General features: G+C 56.4%; 1 protein-coding gene across 2 annotated transcripts; it reads left to right on the top strand.

Moving 5' to 3' along the window:
- Positions 1-2,824: 2,824 nt before the first annotated feature.
- ALG14 (ALG14 UDP-N-acetylglucosaminyltransferase subunit) lies at positions 2,825-16,934 on the top strand. 2 transcript variants are annotated; one of them, XM_016216310.2, is made up of 4 exons: positions 2,825-3,085; positions 4,344-4,495; positions 10,992-11,123; positions 16,318-16,934. In XM_016216310.2, exons 1-4 carry the CDS (start codon positions 2,950-2,952, stop codon positions 16,546-16,548), a joined length of 651 nt encoding a protein of 216 aa, XP_016071796.2. In that variant the 5' UTR covers positions 2,825-2,949; the 3' UTR covers positions 16,549-16,934. The 2 variants fall into 2 exon arrangements, with proteins under 2 accessions (XP_016071796.2, XP_087683875.1); XM_087827749.1 differs by lacking the exon at positions 16,318-16,934 and adding an exon at positions 15,204-15,419 and having other exon boundaries at positions 10,964-11,123.
- Positions 16,935-18,584: the final 1,650 nt, after the last annotated feature.

Below are 18,584 nucleotides of genomic sequence, written 5' to 3'. Positions count from 1 at the left end.
GGCTGCCAGGACCCCCAGCAGCCCATACTCCAAGGCAGCCCATGCAGGTGTGGGTTGGGTGCTTTTCTCCAGAAGGCCCTGTTAGGAGTATGCGGCTCCCATAGGCAGGCTCATTGTTAAGTCACTGCCGGGTGTTAGCTGTTGCTGCCTCGCCCCTGCACCCCAGGGCCTGGCCCAGTGAGGACCCAAGAGGTGTGAATCAGACTGAACGGCAATGAACTGAGAGCCTGGCCTGGTCCCTGTTTACTTCAGTCCCCAGGAGCCTCCCCCACTGTCATCCTGACTCTTAGCTCTGCAGTTACTTGTAAACCCCCAATCTGACCCAACTCCCCTTCCTCACCACCCTTCAAACCCTGTCCCTGCACCGCCTGGTCCTCCTGATCCGTGACCTGTGAGTTTCCCTGTATCCTTGGTTTCTTTTGGAATGTCTCCCATGTTCCTGCATGAGCTGCAGCCTCCTGATCCCTATCGCTGCCTCCAAACCATTCCTCCTTCTTTCAACACCTCCAGCTCCTTGGAAGTTCTTGCCATGTACAGGGTTCCCAGCTTTGTTCCGGTCCCTGCCTGCCACCTGGCTCCTCCCTGCAGCCCTCAACTTCCTTGTCAGGAACACCAAAGAGTCTGACCCTAGCCTTAATCCAAAATAACTCAACCCACAACTGCAGACAACGCCTGACACTCCACCCTCTTTGATTCTCTGCATTTACTCGCAGCCTCTAAATGTGTGGTCACCCCCATCCATGTGGGCTGCAAGCCAAATCTGGTCAAACTCATTTTCCCTACATACAGGTAACGATGGCAATAAAGGGATGGGGCAATGGGAAAGGTGAGGATGTCTTCCGGGGCCTGGAGCCTAGTAGCTTTTAATAGGCCTGGCATCCGTATTGCCAGTGTTGGTTTACAAAGCCATCTCAGACACTACCTCCACGGCAACCCAAACACTGCTATTTGCCTACCCAACAATCACGTCTCCTCCACCCTCCTCCACCTTCCTCCTCTCCAAGAGAATGCCCATTCTGTCCAGGGCCCACCCTCCATCAAACGACCTGCAGCAACAGGTGAGCTGTATGTCATCCTCTGCCCTACCCCAGCCAGCCCCAAAGCCTCATTCCTTCACGAAGGATTCTAATACGGCCAGAAGGGCTGAAAGTCTGCGGAGGGCTTCTGGAAAAGGCTTCCTCACCCTTCAAAAGAGCCAGTGGCAAGAGAACCTCTCCTTTGGCTCTGGAGATGGCCTTGTCTGGACGTAATTTCTGAGACCACTCACACCTCCCTTTAAGGATGAGGGGAGCAGCGAGTCTGGAGTTGAAGCCGCCGCTGGGAATGGCAGGAGGGGCAGACGAGAGGAAACTGCACCCTGTGTAACAGCCTTAAGCTGTTCTTCAGACTGTGCGGGAGGCCCGACCTCTGCGCTTCCAACCCTGTGTCGGGGAGCCCAGGGGACTCTGGCTGCACCCAAACCTGAGCGGCGCTGATGCCAAAGCCCACAGCTACAACCTTCCTTCGCCTCTAACTAATGCTAGGAGACGTGTTTCACTTTTAGAGCACCCACTGCTTTGCCTGCAACGGGGGGAATGACATCTACCTGGTGGCCTTACGGAGAGGACGCAGGCTGGGCGTCGGTGATGGACGACTGAGCGCGGCCGCGCTGGAGAACACACTCCGTCCAACCTGCCGGCCTGCGGGGGCCGGGGCAAACCACACCCGGGTGCAGGGCCTCTCCAAGCCCAGCGTTTTCATGTCGCTGCCACGTGGGTTAACCAGAGGCAAAAAAAGCAAAAGTGGGGTGGGGGCGGGGCGGCTTTGCGTTAGGATTAACCGGATGGAAACTGCAGGGCGACGCGGTCGGCGTCCCGCTACCTTGAGCACCGAGCCTCCGCCCTCGCGGATGGGGCGCACCCGGCGCTGTCGCGGGCCACGCGCTCACACGGCCTGAGAGCTGCCAGATCGCCCACGAGGGTTAAAGGCACGAGTGGCGGGAAAGACGAGATTTGGGCTGCGGGCCCTGAGAAGGAATATACCTGCCAAGAAGGACTCCTCGGGGGGTCACTGGGCCCAAAGTCATCGCCAGAGTCCAGCGGCCACAGTTTGCGGGGGCCTCGCACGCACAGCGCACACGGAGGGGACGGACGCGAGCGGACCGCAGCCGCCTCCATCACGCGCTGCCCCGCGCCGGCCTTATAAAGGCGGCGCTGGAGTCGGCCGGCCACCAATGGGCTGAGACCCGCCCGGCCAATCAGAGCTGCACAGCTACAGCCTCAGGTGCATCTTTACTGAGCAGACCAATCAGAGCAGCTCCACAACACCCAATCAGGACCTGTGATTCCAACCAATCAGGACGGTGCTATTTTGGCCAACCACACTGTGCAAATTTGAATTGCTCATTTGCATAAAGGCGGACCAATCAGGAACCGGGGCAGGGCTTTATAAAAGGAAGCCTCGTGCCTTGGTTTTCGGGGTTCGAGGTCGTTAGCGCTGAGTGGGCACAAGGATGAGAGCCCTTAAGTCCTTGTACCAAAGTGCCTTCCACTGCCAAACACTTTCAGTAAATGCATGTGCGACAGAAACACGTCCCTTTGTGTTTCAAAAAGAAAAGACAACAGAGGCGTGGAATGCCCCCGGGCCTCGCGTGGAATTGGCGGGGCTGGTGTAGCTGGGACGCCTTGCTACTGGGGAGTTCCCGGGCCTCCAGGGCACGCAGGTGCCCTGACCTCTCCCGGGCGGAAATCCAACGTCGCCAGCGCTTAACTTCCGGATATGAGCTTCCGCTCCGCGACCTCCGCGCAGACTCCGAAGTCCTCAGAGGCCGGACTTCCGCCTCTGGCCCTCGACCCGCCCAGCACGACATTGGACTCGCCGCGTTTGAGTCTCTTCAGCGCCCGTAGTTCCTGAACTTTGACCGCTCTTCAGGACTGGCCAGAGGCCAGCACGCATGCGTAGTTCCTCTGAATGGGGTGCCTCCTTCTCCTGGCGGCGGCGGCAGGCGCGGTGGCCGTGGTCCTGGCCCTGCGGCTGTGGCTCGTACTTCACTCACGGGTCGTCGTACCCCGGGAGTCTCTCAGCCTTATGGCGGTGGCCGGGTCCGGTAAGTATGGGGCGGGACTACAACCCCCAGAGTGCACTGCGACGCCGTCCTTTGATCTCCTTAGCGCTCTGTGCACGTTGCATGCTGGGAGTTGTAGTTTCCTTGCGTCGCCGGAACCAGCCCTCAGCCAGGCACCTTGCGGGTGGGCTGGCGCTTCCGGGCCTCGACTTGAATAACGTAGGAGTGTATTGCCCTCGTCGGTAATAAAGCCCCTCTGCAGCGTATAGTTTTCCAATAAATGATCTGTAAACAGACAGGACGCAGAAGCCTTTTGATGCTGACCTGCAATTTCCCTGGATACTGAAGGGCTGGTTCGCGTGATTAATCCAGGCGTTTGTATTCAGCTTGGGAATCACGATAGAGGCGGCGAGGCGACTCGTCGTGTTTATAAATATACAAAGTCCGCGAGGATGAAACAGTTACGTAGCACCGTCGGGCAGCCGCGCTGAGGACTTTCTGCCCCAGTAGGAGCCGCGGGCTGTCCTGCCAGGGGACACGTGCAAACGGGGTCCCCAGCCCCGCAGGCGTCAGGGTTGAGTGGCAGCTGCAGGGGACACAGGTCACACTGCGCATGTAGGAGCGCGGAGGCTGCACGCAGGTGGAACGATGCTTAGAGAGAGAAACGGATCGGTTGCCTCTCCGGGGACCGAACCTGCAACCCGGGCATGTGCCCTGATCAGGAATCGAACCCGCGACTTCTGGTCACAGGACGACGCTCAGCGAACTGAGCCGCACCTGCCTGGCCGGCTCCCCGTTTTCCACCTACTCTCCTGACCCTGCTGCACCCTCACCCACCACCCCGTGAACACACGCCTTAGATCTTGCCATCTCAAGTCCTTAAAATCCCACCCCACCCAGGGGCCTCCCTGCTCCTATTAGCTTCACCTCTGAGTCTTCTCCACCTTCACCAGGGATCTCCCCTGACTCCATGGCTTTGGTTTCTCATAGTCATTTTTACTTTTCTCGCCGGCTGGCATCGCTCTCTGTCTGTGTGTGTCTTGCCCCCTCTCCCCTGGGCTTCTTGGTAACGGGAGCCGTGTCTGACCCTTCTCTGTCCCTTCCTCAGCACCTGCTAGTGCTGGTTTTATTTTTATACATTTGTTCTCCTCCTCCCCACATAAAAGTCGTATTCACACAAGGGCACCGATTACTGTTTCCCATGGTTCCTTCTGCTTTGGAGAAATACCTCGAATATAACATCAGTATAATGTAGTCAAGTAGATGTCTAACGTCTAAGGCCTTCCCCTTGTCTTTCCAGGTGGGCACACCACTGAGCTGCTGAGGCTGCTGGAGCACCTGTCCAGTGCTTACTCTCCTAGACACTACGTCATCGCGGACACCGATGAAATCAGTGCCCGGAAGATAAATGCTTTCGAACTCAGTCGAGCTGATAGAGACCCGGGTAGCATGGTAAGGAATTGTTTCCATTTCTATGAAAGTTTCAAGTTGTATATTGAGTTTAATTTTCTCTGGAAACAATCGCATGGTGCACTTCAGTTAAGATGAGGGTGTGTGAGAGAGGTGAGGCGCAGAGGATGACCTGCAGACTTTTGGCCTGAGCTGCCAGAAAGGGGAGTTGCCCTCGATGTCCGTGAGCAAGTTCACAGGAGGGAGCAGGAGGACTCCAGGCAGGACATCTGTGGAGATCCCAGCAAGACATTGGGTCCATGAGTGAAGTTCAGGAGGGGAGGCTGGGCTGGGATATGAATTTTGGAGTCATACGTGTTTATGCGATGGGACTTAAAATAAGGAAGCGGGTGAGATCACCTGGGGACTGGGTGTAGTTAGAAACCAGAAGAGGAAATGACTGGAGCCCCATGCGCTCTGACTCTCCAGGACAGGGCAGTGTGTTTGTCACCGAAGTATCAGCTGTCACCCTCTCCCTCGAACCTGCAGGGCTTCAGACCCCAGCCCTGGGTTTGTGTCACGTCTTCCATCCCCCACCTCGCCTCCAAGGCTGTCCTTCCCTCTTCATTTTCTTCCTGTTTCTGGCAGAGAGGGATTCCCTTCTTCCCAGTTCAAGAAAAAAAAAAAAAGAAACCAAACTAAAAAGGTGGGATTTCCTGTCACCACCCCAACCCCACTCTCTGTCACACGTGGACTTAGAACAAAACATCATGAAATCTGTGCACATAGACGGGGGAGGGGCAGGATGGCCAGCTCACAAATCAGCGTTTTTCATTTAACTCTGTACCGTGATAGCTCCCCATGTGAGACGCTGCAGGTGTGCCCTGTACCTGCAGTACCTGCGCGGCCGCCGGTCATACTGACGCACCATTTCCCCTTGGCTGTGCCACAGTGAACGGTTTTATACTTATACTTATTCTGCAGAATTTTCATAACTTTCCAAAATTCCTACAGTAAGTGTGGGTGTTACTTTGATTAGAAAAAAAGAGTTAAAAAAACAACAAAAGCCCAAATGAGATGACCCACTGACCTTAAAGGGCAGGTAAACCCGTTCCCAGGAGCGCATTCTGCTGACTGTTGATTGGATTCCTGGTGTGGAGGAAACGCGGGGAGCACGCGAGTGAGTTCCAGGCGGCAGGGAGTGAGTTCCAGGCGGCAGGGAGTGAGTTCCAGGCGGCAGGCAGGGCCCGTGGGCCTGGGAGGCCGCCGAGGAGCGTAGGGAGCTGTGGGAAGGGGAAGGTGTGCTCGGGGAGTGACTGGTCTACCTGCCCTTCCAAACAGACCTCTGGGTGGCCCTGTTGCAAGCAGGCTGGGGGTCAAGGGTGAAGCCGGGAGACGGGCGTGAGGCTGTGGAAGCAACCCCAGCGAAAGCGGGTGCAGCTGCACCAGTAGGGACAGGAATGGGGCAGTAGTTGGATTCTGGCTAATTTTTGAAAGTAGAGTTAATACAATTTCCCGATAGATAGGACGTGGGGGTGAAGGAAAGAGCCCGGCAGACCTTGGGCGCCTCTGGTCGGAGCGGCCGTGAGGGCGGGGTCCCATCACCGGCCTGGAGCCCGGCGCTCCCCGCTTCATCCCGCAGCCCGCGGCTCCGTCTCGGCCCCAGCGCCGCCGCCAGGGGGCAGTGCGCAGCCGGCGCCGCGGCCCGGGCCCGGCGGGGAAGGAGGGAGGTTCCCGGGCCCGGCGGGGAAGCGGGGAGGTTCCCGGCCCGTGCGGACGGCCCCGGGGCGCAGGGGCGGGGGGCGCTCCGGAGAGAACCGCGACGGGAAGGGGGAGAAGCGGCCGAGTTACCAGACCGGCCCCATCAGCCTCCGGAGCCGGGGCCGCCCGTGTCTGCAGCGCAGAGGGCCTGGGGAGGGGACAGTCGGGGACGCCCCGCGCGTGGACAGCGCCCAGCCCCCGTTGGGTCTGTGCCCGTTTTCTGAGACGACAATTAGAGAGCGATGGAAGTTTTTTGTTTTTTTTTAAGAAACAAAGCTGAGAAGAGAAAAGCCGCAGGGGAGGTGCCAACCTACTGATGCGAAGTAGGTGTTTCTAAGGCTCCCAGAGCTTGGGGAGGGTCCCCGCGTCCGGGCGCGCGCCGGCTGCGTTCCTGCGGGCGGGATGCGCGTCCGCCGCGGGGACGGACTGAGCGGACCCGCCCCGCTCCGCGCACCCGCCGCCGTCCACCAGGGGGCGCCGGCCCCACGCGGCGGCGGGCGGCCTCGGGCAGGCACCTGGGCCCGGAGGCGTGGGCACCTCCTAACTCCCTGGCACCTGCGGCCCGGAAGCCTGGGTGCCCCTCCTAACTCCCTGGCACCTGCGCCCGGAAGCGTGGGTGCCCCTCCTAACTCCCTGGCACCTGCAGCCCAGAAGTGTGAGTGCCCCTCCTAACTCCCTGGCACCTGCAGCCCAGAAGTGTGGGTGCCCCTCCTAACTCCCTGGCACCTGCGCCCGGAAGCCTGGGTGCCCCTCCTAACTCCCGAGCCATCCTGAAAGAAACGAGTTCGCACAGGATGTGGTCGCAGCCGGGGCTCTCCTCCGTCCGAGTCACGTTCTGCACCCACCCTTCAGCTAAGTGCGTTTCTGGAGTGTGACTAACCCTGCAGGCACTTTCCCTCTTTATAATGAACCTTAACTGTGTCCACTTACACATCAAGGTAAAAACAAAACAAAACGAAAAGCCCTGTAATTTGGAAGCTCGTCCTAGTGAGTGAATATCTGGGTGAGAAAACCTGTAACCCGTTGCAGGTACAGGTCCCGATGCGGCATTTCAGCGAGTCATCGATTGTTTTGGAGCAGTGGGTCAGGTAGACGGGCGCTGGTTCTAGAGCCGTAGGTGGCTACTGCCTGAGACTCCTCCGGAATCTGAACTGCCCACCCTCCGGTCTCCAGGGCGGGCGGTGAGGTTAGACTTCCTCTGGGTGAGATTCTGAGTGGATGGAGTTGGAAACGCTGCCCTCCTTCCAGCCTCTGGTGTTTAGCCATTGCCCTGGGCCAGTTGATCCTCTATAGGATTCTGACAACGGCTGAGTCCTGCAAACCTGCACCCTCACCCTGGCTCCATTCTGCCGCACCAGGCAGTGGAAAGAGGAAGACCGTCTCTGTGGGCACGCGAGAGACCGAAGCTTCTCTTCCTGGGTGCCCAGCAAATCCCTCTTACCTGATGGTCTATTAGCCAGTCGCTGTGGCCGGGCTGAAGGTCATCTGTGCTATTTAAGCCACCGGGCCTACTCTTGGGGGAGGGGGAGCTTGAAATCCCAGCACAGCCACCTGACTGAGACTGAGAAGAGTGACTCACCCCAAGGAACTGGTGACTGTGGGCAGACGAAGGGGAATGAGGGCCAGGAAGGACCCCCGACATCCACTGTGAAGGACTGTAGGCTCCTGGACCAGAGGCCCATAATCATTCCAAGAACAAACAAGTGTTTTCTTTTCCTGAGCCTGAGACCTGTCTTCACAGCGAGACAGACTCAGGCCCGGAGAGCAGCCTCCCCAGGTGCCGGGGACCCAGTCTGGCACCCGCAGCTCCCCCTACAAGCTGCCACGTAGTGGGAGGACCTGGTGCGGTAAGCGCTGGTCGTCCTAATTTCACAACGACTTCCTGAACCATCCAACATCCTTTTGGTATGTGCTGTACTTTGCATTATAAGCAGCAGTGATGAGAGAAACCACTTTTGAATTAAACCTTGCCATTTTAGTTTTGTCCTGTTTCCAGGGCTCTGCAAGCAGCATGGCACGCGGTAAATAAGTGGCGTATTGTGCACGTCTGCCTGTGGGGACAGAGCGAGCGACCTCATAGACCACGCCGCTCTATTGTGGTTTATGACGCCATCGGGAGTCCTCCGAGGGATTATTTCCGTCTCGTCACCAGAACCCTCTATTTAGTTTGTCGCAGACCTAAAGCCAGATACGCCTGTGGTTTCCAGCAGTGATGTCATTCTGGAAGGTTCTTTGACAGTTACGAGCTGTCATATTCTATTAGTGGTTAACTCAGCGTTTTCACTTCATTTCAGAGAAAGTAGAAGCCTGAAAAGAAATTCACTTCTCCACTTTTTTTTATTCTCGAGCATTCTGCCTTTCTTGTCTATCCTGCCACTACTCGTTTAGCTTTGTGTCAGTCAAGTGTGTGCGTGGAACCCTGGGAGGCTCTGCGGGCGCGCAGAGTACTGTAGGCCACGTCCTGCCCCGTTTCAGTCAGCAAGCTTGACCAGGATGGACGGATGGATGGACAGACAGACAAATGGTAGATAGAAAGGGTGTTTCACTAACTATATGGTAGAGAGAGTATGAGAGAGTCTCCCTTTCCCATTCTGTTCCTGCCGTTGTGGAACGAGACTGGGTCGTGCTGCTGGGTGTTCCCACTGCAGGACACACTCTGCGCTCACTGACCAGGATGTCACCTGTTGGCTGCCAGGTAGGGGAAACAGCAGAACTGAGCAGAACTCACCAGAGGGCCTCAGGGGCTAAGGTTCAGCAGAAAGGTCTATTTCTAAGGCTCTGTGTTTTTATTCTGGTTTTCCCCAGAAAGGGAAAAGTGTATCTTCCAGATGACATGGGGCATCAAAGACCCCGGCACCAACTCCTGTGTTGAGCACAGCCAAGCTGAGGGGCCCAGGCTCCCCTCTCCATTCCTGCCGCCTGTATGCTCTGTGGTCTGGGAACCGTTCAGTTTACTTTCTGGTTCAGCACCTCCCACCTCTGTCCCCCCTCCTGGAAGGAGAAGCAGCAGTCACTTGATAAGGGATTAATTAGTAAAGAAAGTAGAGGGTCCAGGCCGAGCCCAGGCCCCTCCTGTGCTGGGGTAACGTAAGAGGAGGGATCTGTCATTGTCCCTTGGGGAGTGGGGCGGCCGCATGTGTAAGGTGTGCACACCCTCCCCCACCACAGCAAAAGCCTCCAGACACAACCCCACGCCGCTTTCTAAACGCCGGAAACTCAGGGCCAGAGTGTGTATCCTCACTAGTTCAGGAGAGGTTTCTGTTTTCTCAAGGAGCAGATGGTTCCTAAGGCCATGGGGGGAGGGGAGCACATTAAATTCGACATCCTTTATCCCAGACTTCGCCTGTGTGGTGTCGGCCCGACGAAGCCCCAGTTCTTCTCCGGCTCCGCAGCCCATGTGCCCCTTCTGTGTGGAACAGGCTGACCTGTTAACCAGCAGGCCTTTGTGGAGATGACAGAGTGACCTTGAGGTCTCGCCCTCGCTCGGATCCCTGGCATCTGGGGGACCAGCTGCTGTATAAGGAGAGCACTCAGGCGCCCTGTGGAAGGGCCTGTGGGCAGAGTGAGGGGCTCTGCCAAAGCCCAGCACTGCGTCCCAGCCGTGCGCTGGCCACCTTGGACTCGGCTCCCTGCCCCGGCCAGCACCTTCTCCAGTTTCACAGGAAAGAACACCCAGCTGAGTGACTCCCGTTCCCACCCCAGGAACTGAGAGCCAAAAACACCAGTGGTCCTGAGCTGCCGAGGGTCAGGTAACCTGTCATTCAGCAGAGATAATGAACCCCAGGAACTCAGATGCCAGGAGGAAACGTTGGTGTCTCTGACTGCGAAATTAATAGCATGTGCTGCAGATTTCAGATACACAGATAGATACAGATACAGGTAGATATAGATACAGAGAGATACAGAGAGAGAGATGTACAGGTATAAATATAGATACAGATAGAGACAAATGGCCTGGAAAATGAAAACACCCTGATGCTACCCCTACAATGTGTGGCGTTCAGGTCCCCATTTCTCCACGCAAATACTAGTCTGTGTGCAGGCATGTGCACAGGCGCGTGTGCATTTAACACACGTTGGGGGTGTTCACTTCAGCACTGACAATGGCCCATCTCGCACACGTTCCTATGTCTGTGTCGCTTGTTGCTGCCCCTCTGTTCCCTGCTAGACACAAACAATGCCCAGTGGGTACCTGCGAGTGAGTCGGGGCAGACGTCTGGAGGCAGAATTGCTAGGTCAAAAGTAGACACACTGAAAATGCTGACATTCCAGACCCCTCCCCAGGAGCCTAGCAGTGTGCGGGACGGAAGCGTCTGTCTCCCAGCCCCACCACGCTGGGCGCCCGGCCTTGCCAGGCAGCAGGCCGACGGAGCCTCGTTGCCTCCTGCGTGTTTGGGTCACCATCTGTCACACGTGCAGTGACCAACTGTTGCCTTGTTTCTACTTGTCTGTCCACCGGCTTTGCTCATTGTGAAGCCAGGTCACGTGTCTTACATGTTGGTTTGTAAGAGCTCGTCCTACGTCAGTATGTTATGCTCTTTGCCCAAAACATATTGTATAGAAAACTCCCCCCAACTTATTGTCAGAACTGACTTTAATCTTTTTAATCATATTTAGGAACTTTTCTGCCATAACCCAATGATGTGTGTTGCGTAAAGCAAGAAAAGGGCTTTTTTACCTAATCTAAAAGCAGTGGGGATGAAAATGAAGACTAATGAAGAAAGCGCTGCCTGCAGACGCTAACTGTGTAACCTTGGTGCCCGCGGCCAGCTGACGGGTCCGTGCTCTCTCCCTCCAGTCTCCCGGACACTACATCCACCGCATCCCCAGGAGCCGCGAGGTCCAGCAGTCCTGGCTGTCCACCGTGCTCACCACCCTCCACTCAGCCTGCCTCTCCTTCCCCCTGACCTACCGCCTGAAGCCAGATCTGGTACGTACACCATGCCCTCAGCAGCCATTAGCGCAGTGCCCGACCCGGCCCTCGACCCCCACTAGCTGCCGCCACTGACCACCCGGTACATTTGCGTGGACCCCACACGTGCCCTTCCCCGCGCCCCGTGGTGCTGATGAGCCATGTCTCTAACCATCTGCACCCCACCCACCTGCAGTTCCTGAGCCCCCATCACACGCTCGGCGAGGAGAAAGCTAATTCTTGTCCGAATACACTGTGCTGCTTTGAGGAAAAAGTGTGTCAGTCTGTTGGTTGACTGTCTGTTAAAAGCCATGCTTGTCTCAGTCAAGCCGATTGTTAGATGAAAAGCTTGTCATGGAACCTGCATCGAACCCTTAACAACAATCGGAAAGGGCCGTCATCTTGGTCGAGGTCATCGAATGCTTTTTAGGTGATTCTGATATTTCAGACGTCAGGTGTTTCAGGAAACATGGCTTTGCCCGGCGTCTGTGACTAGAAATCGTGAGTTCCTAAGACTATTCTTGAGTTTAAAAAGAAAAGGGGAGCCCGGCCAATGTTGCTGAGCGGTTGAGCATCAACCTAGGACCCAGGCAAGCGGGGTTTGATTCCTGGTCAGGGCACATGCCCGGGTTGCGGGCTCGACCCCCAGTCGGGGGCGTGCAGGAGGCAGCTGATCAATGACTCTCATCATTGATGTTTCTCTCCCCCCCCTCCCTTCCTCTGTCTGAAATCAATAAAAACATATTTTTTAAAAAAAAAAAAGTATGGGGACCAGAAGCACTTTCTGGAAAGTGAGCTGCCCAGAGAATAGCTGGGTTCGGGGAGAAGTGGAGCAGGTTTCCTCTGAAGGCTGCTGATGGTGGACTAGAGGACCAGGCCCACAGTGTTGGGGAAAGCGCTGCGCGCTCTCAAGAGCCAGGCCTTGATTCTGGTTCCCACGCCCCTTCCTAGAAAAGTGCCTCGCACATATTTGCAGGATGACTTAAAAATAAGTGAATGAACAGGGTGGTGTGAGTCACCACGGAACAAAGACGCCCACACCCCGAACCGGGGCTCCTCTCTGGGGTAGGAAGAGCCCGAAAGCTGGAAGGGCTCCCAAGTCAGCCGGGCGTGTTCCTGGCTTCGCTCCCACCTGGCCGATGTTAAATGAAATGCCCAGGCAGAGAGCTCTGCGCCCGAAAATGGAACCTACGTTGAATTTCCATCAAGTAAAACATGCATTTCAGATTCTATGTGGGTAACGGGAACTGGGAGAAAGGGAGCATTTCCACCTGTCTGCCTGAGGCTGGGGACAAGTTTCGATGGGTCATCCTCTGAGCACTCCTTCGCCATATGAAAGGAGCCAATTATTCCACCCGGCCACCCTTTCCACGTTTCCTGCCCAGTGTGAGCTCTGAAATGTCTAAGTTCACGGGGCAGCCGGGTGACGTGGACAGTGGGCCATTGTCTGTGACTGGGAGACTGATTTTTTTTTTAATTGGGCAACAAACTGGGTGGCCCCAGTCACCACTGTTTTCGTAGTTTATCAGGTTTTAATTGGCCTGTTGACACGTGTTTGGAACATTAACGAGAGCCCATTAACTTCTCCCTGATAAGCTGGAGCCCGGGCGGAACCTTGTCTTCCCCTCACTGCCGCTGGTTGGATTCCCTGTAATGACCTTCATCTGGTATTTTAGTTTTTGGTGACCAAAAACCTTTGCGACATGTTCAGAGGAAACTTAGCCGGACAAAGGAAAGGTCAGCTGGCCCCAGATGCCTGTGAGAATAGATGCTCAGCTGAGTCACATATGGAGCCATCGGACCACACTGTCTGCTGCCCCGTTTTCCAGGGTGAACAGACTGACCTTGGGAGCCACTCATTTGCACCTGCTTAGTCCCTGCTCCTGTGTGGACCAGTCCTCAGCCCCCATGCACACCGATCACGCTGGTGTTGCTTTCACCCAGCATGGGCCCCTCTGCACACTCACACCCCCACCCCCCCACACTCATTCACCCACTCACACCCACACCACACCCCCACATACACCACACGCACACGCACACACTTGCCGTCTGTCCAGCAGCCTGAATGGAACATGCATTTAGCAAGTCCAGCCATGGTCAGTCGGCTGGGAGACGTGGCTCTGTGGAACCTCCACGTATCTGGCTTCTTGGGGCCGACAGGCTGCTTCCCGGCTGTGAGCCAAGGTGCCTGTCAGTGCCCTGACTCACTGGCAGGGTGACAGCCAGAGCTGCTCCGTCCAGAAACGACGCACTTAAACAGTGTGGTTTCTGCTGGATGTTTTTTAAGACCTCAGAGCAAAATCTGAGTGGAAATTAGGCCATTTTATCAGTGAGAGGTTGCTTTGGATTATTTTTGGTTTTCTCCAGAGCCTGAAAGTGGTCTTTCTCTGCTTTCTAAGCTGCTGCTCTCCCACTTGGCATCCATTGCAGGCTTCCTCCTGCGGAAGGCGGCGTGCCTCCGCCCCCTCACTCTCTCTTTCCGCCCACCTCATGCCTGGAGTTGTCGCCAGGCCAGCCGGGCACGGGGCCCCTTCCTCCCCAGTGACCGCTGGCCTGTTTCCTGAGGTGGAGTGGGGTGCGGAGCTCGGTGTGAGCCCAGCACAGGACGAGGGAGCCTGGTGAACAAGGTGGCGTTCGGGGAGGCCTGGTGTGTGGTCAGAGGCAGTGACCTTGGAGGGACCTGGCCCTGTGGGCAGGCGGGGCTGAGGCAGAGGAGGGAGGTGGGAGGGCGGCCTTGAGGATCTGAGGTTCAAAGGCACAGCCTTCCAGGCAGCCCCGACTCCGAGGCTTCAGCGCCTGGTCTAAAGTGTCCTCTGAGTCGCTTTGGCTCTATTTTTACAGCCTCTGAAAACCAATAGTGACGTCTGTTTAGCATTTTTCAAGCCTCCCTTTGGTCTGAGGGCAAAAAGAAAAGAAGGGAGCCTGCAGGAACGCAGGAGACAGTTGAGGGTGGGGCGGGCTGTGGCCCAGGCCGGCGCCCCTACGGTTCGCAGGCCCCGCAGCGGGAGAGTGTGGGAGCTCGGAACCGGCCGAGCCCCCGAGGCTGCCTCCTGCCCCTGGCACCTGGGGAAGGGCTGGGGCTCCGGGAGTCCGAGTGCTGAAGGCGACGGGTCAGGTGGGGTGGGAAGGAGTCGGGGTATCCGAGCTCAGGGGTGGCCGCTGAGCGCTGTGAAGCGGGGGAAAGGGGAAAAACACGTTGCATAACCCTCCTCCGTTAACCTTTCACCGCCGAGCTCGCCCCGGGAATTTGGCTGAGAGGCTGAGCGCGTTCCTGACGTGTCAGAGCAGCCGAAAGGGACAGACGGGCGTTTCTCACTCACCTGGAGCAGGACGCGGCGCCTCGTTTGCGCTGAGATGGACTTGCGCACGCTGTGCAGCCTCCACCTGAATCCGCTGCCAAACGTCCGCCGGCAGCTGCTCCACTTTACAGCCCGAGTGCTGTGGGGCCACCTGGGCTCTTTATTTTAAAAAAGAAAAAATTATAACTTCGTGTTTTCTAACAGCCTCTGGGGACGAGACGCCGTCTTCATCGTCTTGAATTTCTCGGTTTCCGCCCACGCGTTGTCGGGGGGACTGTGCCTTTGTAGGCCAGAGTTTCCTCTTCGGGAGTTTGCGTTTTGGGGATCCCTGTCTCCCCTGGCCTCCTGCTGTGATTCTCGTTTTTTTCGCAGCACAAAGCCTCCTGGTTGGTCATGGAGCTCTGTCTGGTGTTGGACGTAAGTGGAGCTAAATCAGCTGCAGGAGGATCCCTCCTCCACAGGGAACGCGAGATGCGGGGTCCCGCTCCCGCTCCCACAGGGACGGCTCCTTGCGGGAGGGAAGCCAGCGTGACCCCTTCCACGCGGCCCGCCCCCCGGCGTCAGCAGGGCAAACTCTGATGTTCTCCAAGACCAGTGAGCAAACAGCTACACACCTGCTCAGGGGCCTCACGGCCACCACAGTTCGCTAAGGAGGCAGTGAGGCCTGCAGCGCCTTTAGAGGGAGGGGTTCCGATGGGGAACAGGGCTGGTGTCACCCCCTCTCAAGACAGCAGGAGCTCCCTGCTGCCGAGACCTCGGTGTTACAGAGAGAACGCGCCTGCCCGTGTCTCCCCAGAATGTGAGCACCAACCTCTGAGTTTCACATCGGTGACGTCAGAACTCCGTGCTCTGGACTCTGCCCCAAGGACGGACCTGCAGTGGGACCAGCTGTGAGCTCACAAAGGGCGGCAGGTCCCCCTCATTAGCAAGATGCTGCTGGCTCTCGGTCCTCCAGCCCCACTCTTGCTGAAACCATTCGCACAAACCTTTGACGAGAGTTTTTTAAATGTTTGCAGCTGACAGTCTGTGAAGACAGGTTTGTTCTCTTGAGCTAAATATTTATTTTCTCTAAGCAGGTGTCTGCCCAGCCAGTGTGGCCACATCCTCAAAGCCCCAAATCTGAGTTTCCCTCCCCTGCCACCTCCCCACTCCCTGTCCCTCCTGGTCCCCATAGGTTCACCCAGGGGTCACTCCATCTGCTCCCCAGCTCACGGTCCAGGGCTCCCACCCTGCCTGAGGAAATCCATGCTTGTCCTTCTCAAAGTCTCTGTTTTCCCCAGACCAGTCGGAGCTCTTGGTAACAAACCATAAAGTGTTGACCTGATAGCACCTGTGTTCTTTTTCGCCTCCCTTCCTCTGGCTAAAATCACTAAAAACTTTTTTTTTTAATTAAAAATAGAACTGCCTTATGACCCAGTGATTCCACCTCTGGGTATTTATCTGAAGAAAACAAACACACTAATTTGAAAAGATATATGCACCCCCACGTTCGGTGCAGCATTATTTACAGTAGCCAAGCATGGAAGCAACCCAGGTGTACGTTGGTAGACGACTGAATGAACAAGCTGTGGTACAAATACATGATGGAATATTACTAGGCCATGAAAAGGGTGAAAGCCGTAGAGAAGAGCAACACAGCTGTCCCGTGAGTGCTGGCTGAGCAGCAGGCACTGTGCTGACGCCCCTTAGCACAGGGCAGTGGAGTGACCTCCCCCGGCACAGGCCTGGTGGGGGGAGAGCCCACAACCCGGCCCCACCAAGGCGCACGGTTGGCTACATATTGCATCTTCACAAGGAATCGTTCAAGACTGAGGGGAAAATCCCTTCAGAGATGGGACTGTTTTTCATGCAAACGCCTCGTTTAGAATAGTGTTCTCTCTCAATTCGCTCTTCACCGTTCTGTTTTCAAGGTGCTGTGTAACGGGCCAGGGACCTGCGTTCCTGTCTGTGCGTCCGCCCTCCTCCTGGGGGTCCTGGGGATAAAGCGAGTGACTATCGTCTACGTGGAGAGCATCTGCCGGGTGGAGCACCTGTCGCTGTCTGGGAAGATCCTGCACCGTTTCTGCGATTACTTTGTGGTGCAGTGGCCGACCCTGAAGCAGAAGTACCCCAAGTCCGTGTACCTGGGGCGGATCGTGTGACGAGGGCGGGCTCACTTCTGTGCAGCTCTGACGTCCGCAGTATTTATTACACATGGGGAGGAAGCTGCGTGTTTACTGTAAACCCTCCTGAGGGGCCTGAGAGTTGCTGGTCGTCAGCGTAAACACGTGTAACCAGCGCAGGTTTAAGGTTTCTCTAAAAACAAACGTTAATAACCCATTAAGTGCTTGCACCTCTGCCAGGCACCAGATTTCTCCTCTACACTAAAGTCTGTCACCGCCTGCAGGTTACCTTCTCACTTGCTTTAGTCATACTTTTTGTAGAACTAAGTAGAGAGCCTGTATGTAAAAGTTCCTCTTCTACAGCTTTTTTTTAACCAGTATTCTGCGTCGAGAGAAGAAAAGAGAAAGGAAGGCGTTTCTCCGTCTTCGCTCGGCTCCCGCGGCTTTGTTTCCTGCACGGAAGCCGAGGTCCCCGGGGAGCCCGGCCGGCTAGAGGACGCGGGTCTGTGAAGCTCGCTTCCTGTCAGTTTCCTTCCACAGGCTCCAGAACCTGGGCACAGACCCCGGTCTCCTTTTGTTCTTCAGTTTTGCTTTGTGGGGATTTGGCCTCAACCCCGAAGATCTTTTGAACTCTCTCCTTTAGTTGCTAGAATAAATTAGAAGGGGACCATTGCCATAGTAATAAAACATGGCTCTGTTTACCGGGAATCCAAACCCTCAAACATTTTCAAAGGGCATTTTAGTAAACTCACAATGTCACAGAGCCAGGCCATGGTCATCTCTGCCCTTTGGAGGTTCGAAGGCTCGGGAAACTCCCGTCCAGTCCTGTCCCTCTGAGCTCTGCTCCTTTAACAATGAGAAGACCTCTTGTTGTTGAGGTTTTCATTTTTTCCTCTTAAATCTTTTTTTTATAAGACGTAAACCTAGTAAGGAAATGGTAAGAAATTACTGATGAGGTTGACTTTTAGTGAAAAGAGCCGTGACCACCAACAGGACGTAGAATTAAAATGCTCAGGCTGGGGAACCTTCTTAGTCCTGGGGAACCTCCCGTCCGAGTGAAGTCAGCAGGACGTTCTCCTGGGCGTCTGGCTGCGGAAACGCGAGGCAGGAGGCGCTCGGAGCCTCTGGGCTCCGAGGCCAGGGGCAGGCAAGAGGCAGCTCCTCCTGCCTCAGCTCGACTCCTCAGATCTCAGCTCTGGCTCCACCGACAAGGCCTGGGGTCTGGAGCAGACACGGACGTGAAATGACTGCTTTTCTGGAGGGAAGGCGGCTTCTCAGGGGCCTCGTACGCGCATCGCGTCCATCCTCGGGGGCTCCACTCTATTCTTTGGTCCAAGTGGCACCGGGTAGATGGTCAGTAGTGAAACTGAGCAGGTCCATTCAGTGGCTGCCAGTCTGCTCCGGGCAGCTCCCGGCCCCCAGGGCAGCCCTGTGGCAGAGTCTCCCATCGGACCAGAGCCCATGATGCTCAGGAAGAGAGCTGTGGAAAAGACACCGATTTTTCCAGAAATACACACCCCAGATGTTCTGCAGAGCTTCGCCGAGGCAGTGGTTAGCTGGGACGGGGGAGAGCATCGTGTGTTGTCATGAAGCTTGGAAACCCCTGGGGTTCAGGCTGCAGCTCACACGCACACGCACACGCACACGCAGAGCCCGGAGGGGCTCGCGTCCTCACGCCTTCGCAACCAGCTGCTGTTAGGGCTAATTTGCATCCCTGGTGTCCCTCTAGCCGAGGGGCCATGGTTTCCATGCTGCGGGTGTCGGTGGCATTGAGAAAGGTGGTGCTCAGGTCTCAACCCGAAGGCCATCAGAGCTCACTGGTCCTTCCCAGCTCCTCCTGAAACGCCGGGGACACAGCCTTTACTGGAAGAGGCTGTTCATGGAAAACTCAGGGAAACCGAACATCCTGCCCACCCCCACTTCCCCCGAGATTCGTATCTGCAGCTCAGCTGTCCTCCAGCCGGGCGGCCGGCCAGCTTGGAGAGTCCTCGCTGCTCCCAACAGGATGCCCGGGCGTCATCCCAGGAAGCCGGGGCCTGGGCTGAGGGGAGCCGTGACAGTGACGACCAGAGGAC

Source organism: Miniopterus natalensis, chromosome 19 (genome assembly GCF_054644295.1).
Source record: "Miniopterus natalensis isolate mMinNat1 chromosome 19, mMinNat1.hap1, whole genome shotgun sequence".
Lineage (NCBI taxonomy): Eukaryota > Metazoa > Chordata > Mammalia > Chiroptera > Miniopteridae > Miniopterus > Miniopterus natalensis.
This window is presented reverse-complemented; position numbering and strand designations above follow the sequence as displayed.